Source organism: Sceloporus occidentalis, unplaced genomic scaffold (assembly GCF_023333645.1).
Source record: "Sceloporus occidentalis isolate IW3139 unplaced genomic scaffold, rSceOcc1.0.p SCAF_324, whole genome shotgun sequence".
NCBI lineage: Eukaryota > Metazoa > Chordata > Lepidosauria > Squamata > Phrynosomatidae > Sceloporus > Sceloporus occidentalis.
Window position 1 is genome coordinate 124,498 of NW_028317304.1, and position 15,064 is coordinate 139,561.

The following is a 15,064-nucleotide window of genomic DNA, read 5'->3' on the forward strand; positions in this document are numbered from 1 at the left end:
CCCACCTGGGTGGGGGGTATACTATATATACACAGACCTCTTCTATGTTCTTTCTCATTACCTTGGGGTCATAATGGGGTATTGGGTTAGGCTGAATTGCATAGTTCTGCTCTCTGGACTGGTGTTTGTTGTTTCCAGCCAGCATGTACTGGTCAGGAACCGGCGTCAGTGGGACTGGTGGGGGCACAGAGTTCGGCCTTCTCCTCCACCTAAGTATTGGTCTGGTAGACAGAATGGTGGGGTGGTCGGTCAGCCCAGGCAGCTGCAGGCCTCTGGAGAGCATCCTATCAGCGTGCGGTGTATGGAGGACAGGATGGAGGTGTCTGTGAACAGGGATCTGTATAGAAATGGGAGGCTGGTGAAAGCCTCTGATCTGAGCCTTGGACCCAGACTGTGTAAACCCAGCTCCGAGGGCACAGGGACTACAGTGATCTTCCAGTATGGGCTGCAGGAGTGCGGCAACACCTTACAGGTGAGGCTGGGGTGGCGGTGGCTTACAGGTGAGGCTGGGGGGGTGGTGTTTTACAGGTATGGGGTAGGTTGGTGAGAATAATGGGGCTGAGATATTGTATGAAGCCAAGAAGATGTTGTGCTATAGACAAGCTAAATCCAGTGATGTAAAGATAAGCCTCAAACTAATAAGATTATCTAGAACTTGAGGCAAGCAGGTTCTTCCATAAAAACGTTATGTGGCTGTGGAGAACTTTGTATTAACGAGGGCTGTATTTGTCCCTAAAATGTCTTTAACTGGCAAATAATGATATTGGAATACTATGATTATTCTTAACCTTTCACACCCTATGGAAGGGTAATTGTAATACTCCAATATTAAGGCTCTTAAGGTTTTTGGAACAGGCGTTTTAGGGCCCCTGAATTTTATATTCTCCCATCCCAAAAAACAAAATATGGGGGGGGGGGGGGTTAAAGCAGCGGCCTTCAGAAACAAGTGTTTGGTCTAATTTAATGTTTACATCAAAAGCAATGCTTAAATATTTTATGATGGGATAAACTTGTGCTGTTTAAGACTTTGGTCTTTAAATGGCAGTTTGCTGCTATATGTTAAATTCTGTTCAAGGGGCTGGTGTAATTTTTTTTTTTTTTCTCCTGGGGGTGTTACAGGGTCACCGTACCCAAGGCTGGGTCCCCCTGTTTGAGGGCTGAGGAATCACCAGTCAGTCCCTCATACGGATAGCACTCAGCTATCCACGGATCATCCAGACCACCATTCGTAGCAAACCAAGAAGAACTCTTTATTACAAACACACAGAACTTATATACACTCTCAATGCAATGTGTACCGAACCCAACCCCCAATCCCATCAGCCACATCCCATCACAAATCCCATCAGTATACAGGGGATGTATCAGGTGAGGGGATTAAGGGATACAATGGGTTTCCCCCACCTGTGTTATCCCCCCTGTAGTGCGGGTGCCGTCTGGGCAGACAGGGCTGTGTTGGCTGATTAAGAGCCCCAGCCAGATTATAGGATTGTCTCCTTGAAGGCTGGAGCTGAAGCCACATCGGTCTCTGGGCCGGTTACACAATAATACACAATATAATATATTACCGGGTCACGGGATACGGAACCGGACACAAAAGTGCTCCATGACCCGGCTAAACTTCATATGACACATGAGCCAGCTAGCCTGGCCCTGTCACAGGGGGTGGGCGTAGTTGGGAAGTGATATCGCACCTCTTCATCAATCCAACCCACTTGCTTTCCCTCATAGCTGAATGTGCTAGCAGTTGTAGACAGATGAGATCTTACTCCAAGAACTGGGTCTCTTTCATAGTGGTGTGTGAAACTCTGGCTCCATATATAATTTACCTGTCATGGCCGGTCTGGCCGTATTAAATGTCCTCAGGAGGCCGTGTTCACATGTTGGGATTTTTTGTTGTTGTCTGCAGATGACCCCCGAATTTCTGGTCTACAGCACAAACCTGACCTACAGCCCAACTCCATCTGGGAACTCTCCCATCACCAGGACCAACTCTGCTGTGGTGCCCATCCAGTGCTACTACCCCAGGTAAGTGGCTTTCTAAAGCCTGCAAGAGGGGAGACTGGAGCATTGCTGGTCTTCATATGTATGTCATGTCTGCAGACATGGAAATGTGAGCAGCAAAGCCATCAAGCCAACATGGATGCCCTTCAGCTCCACCGTCTCTGCAGAGGAACGTCTGTCCTTCTCCTTGCAGCTGATGAATGGTAATTGGGGTGGTTAGTCTGGATTAGGGGGTGTAACTGAGACCCCACTAACCCCTCTGGTCTCTGAATTCTCTTTACAGACATCTGGTCAGCCCCAAGAACCTCTACAGTCTTCAAGCTGGGTGAAGTATTCCACATTCAGGCTTCTGTTGCTGTTGGGAACCACGTGCCTATGAAGATCTTCGTGGACAGCTGTGTGGCCACGTTATCCCCTGATGGCTCCTCCGGTCCCCGTTATGACATCATTGGTTACTATGGGTAGGTCACACTACATGCCCAGGTGTTTCTATGGCTGCAGGTAAATCCGTGTAACCCGGTTCTGCTTGGCAGGTGTTTGTTGGATGGCAGAGAGGAGGATTCATCCTCCGCCTTCAGATCCACGAGGCCCCGTCCAGACACGCTGCAGTTCATGGTGGATGCTTTCAGGTTTACTGGGACTGATGCCTCTGTGGTGAGTATCTCTGGCAGTTTGATCTCCTGGGTCTATACCTCCTTTAGGTGTCTCTAATGTCCTCCTTCCGGATCTAGATCTACATCACCTGTAACCTGAGAGCTGCTGCAGAAAACCAGGTCCCAGACCCACTAAACAAGGCCTGTTCCTACAGCAAATCCACCAACAGGTGAGTGTGGTAATGCTGCTTGGCCTAGATCATGAAAGGCATTTAAAAAAATAGAAAACCTGAATGCAGGTCATGAATGTAAAAGTTGCTTCCATCATCCATGTTTTATAACTATAGACAAAAGAATGCTTGTAACTCCACATCTCATTACCCCGAGTATCGGGGCTCATAATTGGATAACCCAGCTCTTGATCTACTGGTCAATTAAAACACTTATGGATAGCATCTGAGTGGTGCTCAGTCTGCTGATCTTGGTTGGTTAGTGACTCCTGTGTTGTCTCCACAGCTGGTCGGCTCTTGAAGGCTCCAATGATATCTGCAGATGCTGTGACACCGGTACCTGCACCGCTCCAGCTCCGTTCAGACGCGGGAGATCTTTGGAAAGGGAGGCTGCATCTGGTGAGTGCAGAATCTGTACTACAACCCCATCAGCTACTCCATGAAACCTCCATACTTATCCATTCCAGATGTGATTGAAATGGCAATGAAAAATGGATCCAGTAGAACAAAGCATATAGTATTCCTCCTGTAGCTTGACACTGGCGAGAATTATCCCCTGGTTGGTCGAAACGAGGGCAGCTCCTTGGACATGGATGTCTGGTTAGGACAGATATCGCATATTGCAAGTTAACCTGCATTTGATGCTCCATGTCCATTGCCAATGGTAAATGGGCTCCATAATATGGTAGACTAGCAGGCAGAATAACTTGATGGGCTCCGAGTGGGTGTTCGGCTTTGGCTTCTTAATCTGACAAGCAGGGATTCTGTAACCTTTGATCCCACCTGGCCATAGGAAAGGCCCAACATAAGTCCTGGGTTAGTCACGCTGTGTTCTATGGTGGGCAGTTGAAAAATGTACCCATGTCTCTACTTTCCACACAGAACCTCGTACAGAGATAGACCATGACCTGGCCACCCTGGGGCCCTTGCTGGTGATTGGAGGAGACAGTGGCCAGGTTCTGGCTGTGACTCGGGAGCCTGCGCAGGTGGAGCTGTGGGTGTTGGTGGCTGTCGGGTCCCTGAGTCTTGTCGCTCTTTCTCTCTTTGCTGTGGTTGTTGTGAAATACGTAATGAGGCGCTGAGCTGGCTTAGGAGCAGAAGAGAAATAAACATTAAAAGCACCATTTCATTCCTGGTCTTGTTTCCTGCGTTCTGTGGGTGAGTGACACGCGTGTCATAGATTTAGGCATGTGCCGACACTTACCGCATAGGACGGAGTAATGAGAGGAGATCCTGGGTTTAATGGGTAAGGAAATGGAATTTCAAAAGATTCTTGCTGGCGCTTCTTCTGTTACAGCAAAAGCTTAAACAATGCATGCTGGGGCATGAGAGCCGATTCATTCTCTAAATGACTAATAATGTTAAGGTGACTTACTATAATATAATCAATAAATGGTCTAGATTGTTTGTCACATTTCCAATATGGAGCTGGGAGGAAGATTTGGAATAGCTGTGTCAAAACAGGTATAACCCTCTTCCTCCATGGATTAGTTATCCTTTTCCCCATAATGCATTGGGCAGAATACAAGGAGGGGGAATTATATCTTGGTATCTGTGTGCGATTGCAGGAAGCATTAATTATGAGGGATGGGTGAGCGCTTTACAGGTTTTATTGCGAAGACTCTCTGTATTAGTTTTTGTTTTAGTCTAAATATTTCTCTATCGATCCAGCTTTAACCCCCAATAAAACTCCTTAAAATCTCAATTCCTCCCCGTTACCTCAATATAACCCCCAAAAACAATAAAAACCTTCAATTAAAAAAATCTACCCACTAAGAAAACAATAAACCCAACTAGCAGAAATACTGGGTCTGGGGGGAAAAAAATTTAAAATGTATTTACTGGCACTAAAGAACCGGTGACGTCTCCATTCCCTTCCTATCAGGATCCTGCGCGTAATCAATACGGCTTCTTTATTGGTTTGTCTGCTTTTCCTGATATTTGTTCTTTTTGCTCATTATGATGTAAAACAAATTCTAGACATTAGTCCAAGGAAAGCGCACAGACCCGGGGCAAGTTCAGAGGGTATCTGACGTTTGGCATATCTGTGTTGGGGGAGTTATATGTGTGCGTTATATTTATGTATATAGCGCCGGCTGGTTCCGTAGCGCTGTTATTACACGTTACCTAAAAACGATTTAATATACTATTTAAAGATGGCAATTACATTAACACACGTTAAGACAGGTTGGGGTTTAATGACAGAAAGCTACTTAAATCCATCAGCATTGCTCTTATGTGTGATGTCACATCACCGCAGCCACCTTCATGTCGATGAATCCTGAGATGAGTATGACATCAGTGATGGTTTCCTCCGTTCCCCTTTGTAAATCTCTCTGAGAATTTGCTAAACAGCAAGAGTCGCCTGCAAGCACCGAGTCGTGTCTGCAAATATATAATACTAGGCTGCCTTTGTGACATAATAAACCAAAGCTTTATTAATGGTAACTAAATGTGGAATAAAAACTATTTAAATTCTGGGTTTTTATAATGGAGGCACAAAGCAAACGTTGTCCAGTTTGACAGAAATGTATCCGTGACAAAGTCTCCACATCACATGGACGAATAGGTTTGTATTCATGTTACACGCGATACTAAACAGCCCGCTGATACACAAGGAGCCCCGGGGATGCCCTGGACGGCTCGGATAATGTCCAGCACTTTAAGGCCAGCGTCTGTCTGATGACCGGCTGCGGCTGTATACATGTGGCGTGCAGCCGGATACATGCGGCGTGGTGTGCGGCCGGATACATGCGGTGTGGCCTGTCGCCGGATACATGCGGCGTGGTGTGCGGCCTGATACATGCGGCGTGGTGTGTGGCCGGATACATGCGGCGTGGCGTGTGGCCGGTCGCGTGCCGGATGACTAGTCCAGATCTGCCAGGTCCGCGCTGAAAGCTCTTATGGAGATCCAGTATAGAAATTACCCGTTTCAGCATATTTTATTATTAACAACCAACCTTGGAGACAACTATGGGGAGGAAAAATGAAAAACCGCATTTCTGAGGTAAAACCTTTTAAATATAAACTTTCCAAACACTGCAGGGAGAAGAGCGAGAACAACAGGACCCAGCGAGCCGCCGACCACCGCTCCACCCGTCCAGTTTATGGACTCACTGCGAGAGCCCGGCTACTGTCTGCTCCAATCACCAGCAGGGGGCCCAGTGTGGCCAGTTTGTGGTCTGGCTCCAAATATGGACCTGAGCAATATAGTTGCTGGATGAATCAGTAGCGCCAGTAGTACATTCGGATGCTGACACGGTCATCATATATGTTCCATTACAAGGACATGCACCGCCACGTTAGATGATTGATGAATCCATAACTAGTATGGCGCCCACCTCAAGTGTTCAACACAAAGAGACGAGAGACGCACAAACCCAAATGATGAGATCCATTTGTGCGCTATTATAACACATAAAAGATTGAGATTGGTTCTATCAATGGACGCCCGTCCTCTCCATCCTCTGCCCCCTTTCCAAGTATTTAGAGCTGCTTAACCAGTTGTTCCAACCTCTGTCCTGAATCCAGAGAAACATTCTAGCTGAAGATACAAAAGGGTCCCCCGAACCACCAGCACCCGAGACTCGGCTCTAGGCCTCAAGTCTGCCTTCTTCGGGTCACTCATCAGGAGCGACTCCTCTCTTCCTTAATCCTCTGTAACGTTTATAGTAGACAAGTCTCCTGCCCTGACCAAACGGGGCGGAATAATTCCCCATCTCACAGCCGCTGCAGATATTACTGGAACTTCCAGACCGGACCAGCTGCAGAGACAGATCGAGAACAGGTGTGGACCTTCAACCCCGACCATCAATAAAATGATATATATCCAACAAATAATCTCTAGTGTGTTAAATAAACCCAGATGAAGGGTTAGATACGTCTTAAAGAGCCAGAAGCGCTATGATGTCATACTCACACAATTTCTTCTCTACTGTAGGTGCAACAGCTGAACAATGGCATTTATTTTTAGCAACATTTCCTGATTGCTGTCATACCCAATATAAATATATATATAAGTAAATATATGTTTTATACGTTACAAGCGATATATATTTTTTTAATACTACCGGCTTAAGGGGTACGTGGCGAGTGCCGTATCAAACTATGTTGGCTTCTGCCTACAGGGGAAAATCCAAGCTGTCAATGGGGATCTGAAGGCAGAGGATGAATCCTCCTGTGCGCCATCCAACAAACACCTGCCAAGCAGAACCGGGTTACATGGATTTACCTGCAGCCATAGAAACACCTGGGCATGTAGTGTGACCTACCCATAGTAACCAATTATGTCATAACGGGGACCGGAGGAGCCATCGGGGGATAACGTGGCCACACAGCTGTCCACGAAGATCCTCATAGGCACGTGGTTCCCAACAGAGACAGAAGCCTCAATGTGGAATACTTCACCCAGCTTGAAGACTGTAGAGGATCTTGGGGCCGACCAGTCGTCTGTAAGGAGACACAGAAGAGGTTAGGTCTAGTTGGATCTTTGGCTAAATTCTCTAGTTCAGACTAACCACCCCAATTACCATTCATCAGTTGCAAGGACAGGCGTTCCTCTGCAGATACGGTGGAGCTGAAGGGCATCCATGTTGGCTTGATGGCATTACTGCTCACGTTCCCATGTCTGCAGAAACATTATAGTATAACATTAGTAACAGAGTATCACCGACAAAAACGGGTTTGTGAGCCACACACAAAAAAAAATAATTCCTGGGGTAGTAGCACTGGATAGGAACCACCGTAGAGTTGGCCCTGATGATGGGAGAGTTCCCAGAAGATGTTGTAGGGCAGGCTTGTGCTGTAGATCAGGAAGTAAAAGAGGAACATTTCTTCACCCCATCCCTTTCCATTCAAGATACATTTAAGATCGTGGAGGAAAGGCACCATCAAAGAACGGGGGTGAATTCTGTATAATTTTTGCTTTGTTGACGAAGATTCCATGGAGGCCAAGATGGAAAACACAAGCGTTAAAAGGCGTCCCTGTTCTGCTTGTTGAGTGCTCAAGTTACTAAGTGACAACGCTGTCGCTGGACACATGCAAATCTAAAGAAGAGATTCATCTTGGGAAGAGATTTTGTATAGGGCTATTTAAATCTAACACCTAGGTAGATGTTAATACAGTATCATTAAACATGTATATAATGGGCTTCCTCGGATCGGCCTTTTATAATGCAGATTGAACATGCAGACTGTGCTCTGCATACACCTTTAACCATAATGGGACTTGTAGTTTATATAATGGCTGGTGAACCATTGGATAGCTACCTCTGCTACATACAGGTGGAGGTATCAGAATTCAGTGGGAGGAGATATTCAAGTGTGATTATCTGCCCCAGGTGGGGGCAGGGGCAGGGGCAGGGGCAGGGTTATATACAGGCCTGTTCTGTGCTTTGTCTTGTGGTCAGAATGGGGAGGTGGGTTAGACTGAGTTGCCTGGTTCTGGTGGGCCTGCTCTCTGGGCCGGTGTTTGCCATCTCTAGCCAGCAGCTTTTGGCCAGAAACCAGTATCGATGGGACAGGTGGAGAAACAACCCTGTGGTTGGTTGGGGGTCCAGTAGACAGTATGGTGGGCTGGTTGGTCAGCCCAGGCAGCTGGAGACCTCTGGAGAGCATCCTATCAGCGTGCGGTGTATGGAGGACAGGATGGAGGTGTCTGTGAACAGGGATCTGTATAGAAATGGCAGGCTGGTGAAAGCCTCTGATCTGAGCCTTGGACCCAGACTGTGTAAACCCAGCTCCGAGAGCACAGGGACTACAGTGATCTTCCAGTATGGGCTGCAGGAGTGCGGCAACACCTTACAGGTGAGGCTGGGGTGGTGGCGGCGGCTTACAGGTGAGGCTGGGGTGGTGGGACTCCTCTTTAAAAAGCTTGGGGCAGATGTCATGTGTTGTAGGATGTATGTAGTTTAACCTTGGGCTGGAGGGTAATGCACAGGGGATGAGACTATATTCCTGTGCTTGGGGGGTGGCGGGGGAGGTTATAGGCATTGACTAATACTGTATGTCTGGTGCAGGGGGTCTCTTACATTTGGTGTCATGTATCTGGTGCGTTAATGTTTAACTTGGTAATGTGCCACGGCTGTTTTTCTACCAAAGTCTAGCCCCGCTGAAGCTAAACTTCCATGTGATTGGTGATAACATGAATGGGTGTATACTCTGAATCTGAGATTTTCTTGGATTAATATATCAGGTGGATACATAATTGCTGTTAAGTAACATAGTAATCCTATTCATACCCGGAAGCCTTAAAACATTTAAGCCCCCCCCCCCCCCCCCCGGTATTACTCTCTACTCTCTACCGCTTTAATCTGTTCCTTATTAGTTTCTCCACTAGGGGTTGTTAATAATTGCACTCTCTGCAGTAAAAGGCGGGTGGCTTGTATGTAGGTAGTGTGTATCGTGCATTGTAAACCCAATACCAGTTTAACCCACCAAATAACGACACGGAGACTGAAATTGGATAAAGCAGGCCACAGCACAATTTTATTATAAAACCATAAAACACTGTGTTGGCCCAAAACACCATAAACCAATAAGAATAATATACAATAACCGATAAATAATAAATACAAATATACAAATATACATAACACATTACCGTAACATATTCAAAACATAACCAACACAGGAACCGAATTAACCCCGTTCTTGCCGGCCTCTCACACTGCACAATCCAGACCACAGGTACTCGCCTCCCCCCTCGTCCAAACAAAATTGACAGCTACCTTTCGCTGTCCCACCACCAATGCTAACCACCAGCCGTCCAACAAGCTCGGTGGGCACGTCCAATAAAACACCAGAGGTTAGGGGAGGATTGAGCCTTCCATTCCACCAGCATCCAAACTCCATCACTTACCAAAACCAGACCGGCAAGGACACGCAAACCGCCAGCTGTGACAAAAGAAAGAAAGTTAGTACACAAGAAATAGGGAGGGAGGGTGGGAAGCAGATAAGACTGTTGGCCGTGTCTGTAAAAAAGGACAGTGACCGGGGTCACCCAGAGGGCACCTTATATCACCTAGGGTCTCCCACCCCTCAATTAACATACCCCAATCAAAACACGGACATGCCCTGAGCATGCACTAACCCACACACATACATGCTCCCTGTCCATTTAGCTACGCTGATTCCCAGGGGCCTTAACCACTGTAGATTCTAGTGAGAGGACTTGTAGATGGATAGAATGTTTAGTAAGCCTTTGTTCCAGGAAACATTGTATCTTATGGTGTTTGTGCTTATTGAGATGCAGTATCTGATGGTGATGGTGATGGATGAAACCGTAATAGCTATAAGAAGTACTCTGCTATAGAAACTTTGTCTCAAGTAAAATAATTTTACCAAGTTGCTTAAGAAACTTTAGGTTGTGAAGCTTCAAACTGATGCCCTGAATTACTTGAGATCCTATTTTGTTGTGTTTACCTGTGCCAGAACCGGTTTGACTTTTGTAACACAAGTTCTGTTCCTTGCAGATGACCCCAGACTTCCTGATCTACAGTACGAACCTGACCTACAGCCCAGCTCCTTCTAGTGACTCTCCCGTCACCAGGACCAACTCTGTAGTAATTCCTATCCAGTGCTACTACCCCAGGTGACGTTTAGCTTGAGATATTACAGGGCTACCAAAAGTTCCCCTGATCCTGTGATCTGGTGAGTCACTAGGAAGGGTATAAGGAGCCCAAGAAATCAAGGGGTTTGTGAAGATTCTTTAACCCACACGTGATGTCTTTAGCATTGGCTGCTAGTTCTTTGAGGGACCTGCTAGCTTCTAATGGCAGCTGAAAGGTCGCTTTGCTTGATGGCTGCTGTACCTGTTCATTTGCTTGTGTTGGACTGCTGGGTATGACTACTTCACTTGACTGATAATAGGTCTAGCCTCGGTCCTAACTCTATTTTGGTCTCAATGCAGACATGGTAACGTGAGCAGTGATTCCATCAAACCAACATGGATGCCCATCAGGATCACCATTTCGGCAGAGGAACGTCTGTCCTTCTCTTTGCGGCTAATGAATGGTAATTGGGGTGGTTAGTCTGGCTTCAAGTGTTCTTGGTGTAGCTCGGCTAATCCCTGCTCTGTTATTGCAGAGTACTGGACGGCCTCAAGAACTTCTACAGTTTTCCAACTGGGTGAAGTATTCCACATTGAGGCTTCTGTCGCTGTTGGGAACCACGTGCCTATGAGGATCTTCGTAGACAGCTGTGTGGCCACGTTATCCCCTGATGGCTCCTCTAGTCCCCGTTATGACATCATTGACTTCAATGGGTAGGGTATACCAATTGTAATCTGCCATCCGTAATCTCGATACAGACTCAAAGGTTAGGCCCCCAAAGGCCTGATGCCCTCTAGTAGGCTGACAGGGCTCAATCTGAATAATTTACAGCCCTACAAGGGTTCTGTACACCCCTTCACTGATTATAGGGATGGAAAAGATGATACATCTTGCCCTGATGGCCCTCCTTGTACTGCTACGGCTGCAGGTAAATCCATGTAACCCGGTTCTGCTTGGCAGGTGTTTGTTGGATGGCAGAGAGGAGGATTCATCCTCTGCCTTCAGATCCCCGAGACCCCGTCCAGACACGCTGCAGTTCATGGTGAATGCTTTCAGGTTCACAGAGACAGATACCTCTGTGGTGAGTATCTATCAGTTCTGAAGGGTTTGTGCCTCCTGGGGAGCCTCTAATGTCCTTCTTGATCTAGATCTACATCACCTGTAACCTGAGAGCTGCTGCAGGAAACCAGGTTCCTGACCCAATGAACAAGGCCTGTTCCTACAGCAAATCCACCAACAGGTGAGTTAGTAACTTCTCTGCATTATTTTCTCAACACCACATGGGTTTCATGCTGTAATATCCAATTTATCGCTACAGCTGGTCTGCTTTGGAAGGTACAAATGACATCTGCCGGTGTTGCGAGACTAGGAAATGTGCCGTACCGTTTGGGCAGTCCAGAGGACTTTGGTCCAATTTGGGTCACAGAGGCCTTGGGAAAAGAACTGTTCTAGGTATGTTTATTTTCTGCCTGTCTGTGTCTCTGTGTTTACCAACCAAGCTTAGTTGGCCAAAACTTATAACATTAACAAAATTTGGGCAAGGAATTAAAGCCTATTTGCCAGTAGGATTTTTATTTTTTATGCCAGGCAGCCATGTGTTTATAGGTGTACTGTTGTGTTCGTATTGGTGTATATTATGCATAAAAGTGTTTTAGTCATGCTCAATAGCAGGTATGTATATGAGGTGTGGTGTCATGTTTGCTTATGACAGCTATTGTGTGGCGTTGGCATGAGTGTATATCAACAGGTAGTGTACATGGGGTTAGAATGTGGTGTCATCTCAGTTTTGTATTATGTGGGCAAAATCCGAAAACTTACTCTACTTTTTGTTTTGTAAACCGTGATGCACAATCTCAATTTATCTCCTACAGACTCCCAAGAACATGTATCCGCTACTTTGGGTCCCCTCGTCGTCATAGGACCTGGCCGTAGCAGAGTCCTCTCTGCGAATGCAGATGCTGCAGCAGGCTCCCAAGGACATGCGTCGGCCGCTCTGGGGCCCCTCGTCATCACCGGCTCGGGCCGTAGCAGAGTCATCCCCGTGAATGCAGAAGTCGCACCGGACTTTGAAGAGGATGCGTCGGCCACTCTGGGGTCCGTTGTGGTGATGGGAGCAGACCGCAGCCAGACCCTTGCTACGCCTGAGGAACCTCAACATCTAAAGTGGTGGCTTTTGGTGACAGTCGGGTCCATAAGTCTGATTGCGCTTGTCGTCTTAATTGTTGTTGCTGTAAAATTTATAAATACCAGATTATCTTAATGGAACTGGGCAAAAAAATAAATACTTATCAAATCTTTTTTTTTTTTTTTTTTTTTTTTTATTTATTTTTTTTTTTTTTTTGTCCCAATATTCCATTGACTTTATATTGCAGTAAAAGAGCTGAGCTTAATGAAGCAACTTCTGTAATGATTATTGGAAATGCTCCTGAGGAAGGCTCCCCTTAGCGTTTTAAACAGTAGCGTTCATCTAATTTAAAGCTCCTGCTGCCTATCCAAAACTTGGATCTGTAATTTTTTTGTTGCCTGCTGCATTTATTAAATGCCAAGATAATACTTTAGTTACTTAAGTCACTAAGACCAGCCAGGCCCCTGGGAATCAGCGTAGCTAAATGGACAGGGAGCATGTATGTGTGTGGGTATGTTAATTGAGGGGCGGGAGACCCTAGGTGATATAAGGTGCCCTAAGGGTGACCCCGGTCACTGTCCTTTTTACAGACACGGCCAACAGACTTACCTGCTTGTGCTTAGGTGTACCCTGACGGCCTGGAGTATGGACGTGGAGGCGATCCTCGCTGCTCCCAGGGCTGGTGCGGATCAGGACGGCGGTAGGGCGCTGCGTGAGCAGTTTGCTCATTTTGCTTCCCCAGGCTGCGGTGCCTGTAGTGCCTGCCGGGTCTGGTGGGGCCGCGGAGGCACCGTCTCGCGGGCGTGTTTCGGGTCGCCGGCTCGGCTGAGCCCCGTGTCGGGTGGGGGGGCTCGGTACCGGAGCAGGAGTCCGGAGCGGGTGGGGACCATGGCGGCTGCCTCATGAGGCCTGTGGCTCCCTTGCCGGAGCCGGCAACGGAGGCCCCGGCGCCGATCTGTGGAGCCGGCTGGAGGCTGCGCGGGAAGCGGCGGGGGGTGAGTAGGCCCGGCGGGGCTACACGGGGGCGGCTGGGGGTCCTGTGGGGGGGATGTCTCGGAGGAGGCAGGGGGGTCCTCCGGGGACCACCTGGCCCTCTCTCTAGGGCCCTCGGCCCGCTTACCTCCTCAGGGGGAGGGGATGGTGGGGTCTTCCCAGCTGCTGTACGGCTCCTCTGATGAGGAGGCTTTCGCTACCCCCCTCCCTTTTATTACGGCGCCTGCTGGTGGTAGTTTCTGGTACTGTTCCAGGATCTGTACTCTCACCCCCTTCCTCTACACAGGCTGTGTCTGGTGGGCTGCTGCAGGATGCTTCGCTGCTGCTGGGACCAGGACTTCAGGGACCTTCTATTAATACGGCTTCAGCTACGGCGCCGCAGGAGGTCTGCCGGTCGCTTGGCGGTGAGTTGCCTTCCCATTCTGTGGGCCTCTTGGGATCCGGGGTGGAGGGTAGCTCGGGCTCTTCTATGGGTGCTTTTCTTTTAGGTCTCCGGGGTTTTTTGGATGCGTGGGAGCGCGATGGGGGTACTGGTCCGTCGGGGTCGGGGCTGGATAGTCCGGTTAGGTCCGTGTGGGGGTGGCGCGGGGTCGTTAGGTTCAGTTTCCCTTTCTGCGCCTGCTGTGGCGGGGTCTGTTGGTGCCGGGACGTCGGGCCCGGGGTTCCGGTGGTGGCGGCCCCGCGGGGCTGCTGCAGCACTTGGCTCGGCGCGGCTTTAGGGGTGGCGGACATGGCTCGTGGGGCGGCCTACATGTGTTGGTCGGGGCTGCACTTGAAACAGGAGATTAAGGAGAAGATCTGGAAAGGGGAGTTCCTGGAGATTTTCTCCCTTCTGCCGCTGGAGGAAGCTCCTCCCCCTGCAGCGGAGGAGAAGGATAAGGAAAAGGAGAAGTTTCGGTATCGGCGGATTCCAAAGACCTTTGGGAATTGGATCTGTGCCTTTTTCTATTTTGGCTAGTGTGATAGGCGAAAAGTGCCCTGAGAAATGTTCGGCACTTTTTGCGTATCAAGATCTCATCTGGAGTGCGTGTCGGACTTATGGGGTCTGGGCTGGTGGCGGTACGATGAGCAGTTCCGCCAACCCTTGGCGGTCCGGCCGTCTATCGGTTGGGATCAGATGGACATTGGTCTGTGGCTGGCCATTATGACTCGGCCGGCCACGCACCAGGGTGGTTTCTCGTCGTTTCTTGGGGGGGCCGGGGGGGGGGTGGTATCTGGTGCCACACCCTCTCCGGCCAGTCAGCGGCGGCCGGGGTGCTGTTACCAGTTCAACGACGGGCAGTGTAAGTTTGGAACGTCCTGTCGGTTCAAGCATGAGTGCTCCGGCTGCGGCGGGGCCCATCCCCACTCCCGCTGCTTTAAGCGGAGCGAGCGCGCAGATGTGGGAACGAAGGGCGACGACGTCGCCGCGATGCGCCCGTGGCTAAGCCGGTATAGGGACCGGCGGGCTGCTGACATTTTGTTGCGGGGGTTTTCGGAGGGGTTTTGGATTCCCTTTGTGGATGCCCCTGGTTCGGTTAATTTTCGGAATTTGCGCTCTGTTGCGGAATTTCCTGATGTTAGGGACAA

The 15,064-nt window shown here is 48.6% G+C and overlaps 2 protein-coding genes across 2 annotated transcripts; both read left to right on the top strand.

The window, feature by feature from the left end:
- The first annotated feature begins 313 nt into the window (after positions 1–313).
- Positions 314–5,697, top strand: LOC149274552 (zona pellucida sperm-binding protein 3-like). Its single transcript, XM_089505337.1, has 9 exons — positions 314–472; positions 1,910–2,028; positions 2,104–2,207; positions 2,288–2,465; positions 2,538–2,658; positions 2,736–2,827; positions 3,114–3,226; positions 3,710–3,894; positions 5,500–5,697. Exons 1-9 carry the CDS (start codon positions 314–316, stop codon positions 5,695–5,697), a joined length of 1,269 nt encoding a protein of 422 aa, XP_089361463.1.
- A 2,539-nt stretch (positions 5,698–8,236) lies between these two features.
- On the top strand, positions 8,237–13,206 carry LOC149274553 (zona pellucida sperm-binding protein 3-like). Its single transcript, XM_089505338.1, has 9 exons — positions 8,237–8,632; positions 10,300–10,418; positions 10,737–10,840; positions 10,913–11,090; positions 11,338–11,458; positions 11,526–11,617; positions 11,696–11,829; positions 12,249–12,553; positions 13,126–13,206. The coding sequence occupies exons 1-9, from the start codon at positions 8,237–8,239 to the stop codon at positions 13,204–13,206; spliced, it is 1,530 nt and encodes a 509-aa protein (XP_089361464.1).
- Positions 13,207–15,064: the final 1,858 nt, after the last annotated feature.

Bases quoted from the DNA above. Each gene is read 5' to 3' on its own strand.
- LOC149274552 (XM_089505337.1), top strand. From the start codon at position 314: ATGGAGGTGTCTGTGAACAGGGATCTGTATAGAAATGGGAGGCTGGTG. The intron at 3,227-3,709 runs GTGAGTGCAGAA...CTTTCCACACAG, and splicing joins GGAAAGGGAGGCTGCATCTG to AACCTCGTACAGAGATAGAC. The intron at 3,895-5,499 runs GTAATGAGGCGC...CTTTAAGGCCAG, and splicing joins CTGTGGTTGTTGTGAAATAC to CGTCTGTCTGATGACCGGCT.
- LOC149274553 (XM_089505338.1), top strand. From the start codon at position 8,237: ATGGGGAGGTGGGTTAGACTGAGTTGCCTGGTTCTGGTGGGCCTGCTC. The intron at 11,618-11,695 runs GTGAGTTAGTAA...TTATCGCTACAG, and splicing joins TACAGCAAATCCACCAACAG to CTGGTCTGCTTTGGAAGGTA. The intron at 12,554-13,125 runs GTGACAGTCGGG...GCTTGTGCTTAG, and splicing joins ATCTAAAGTGGTGGCTTTTG to GTGTACCCTGACGGCCTGGA.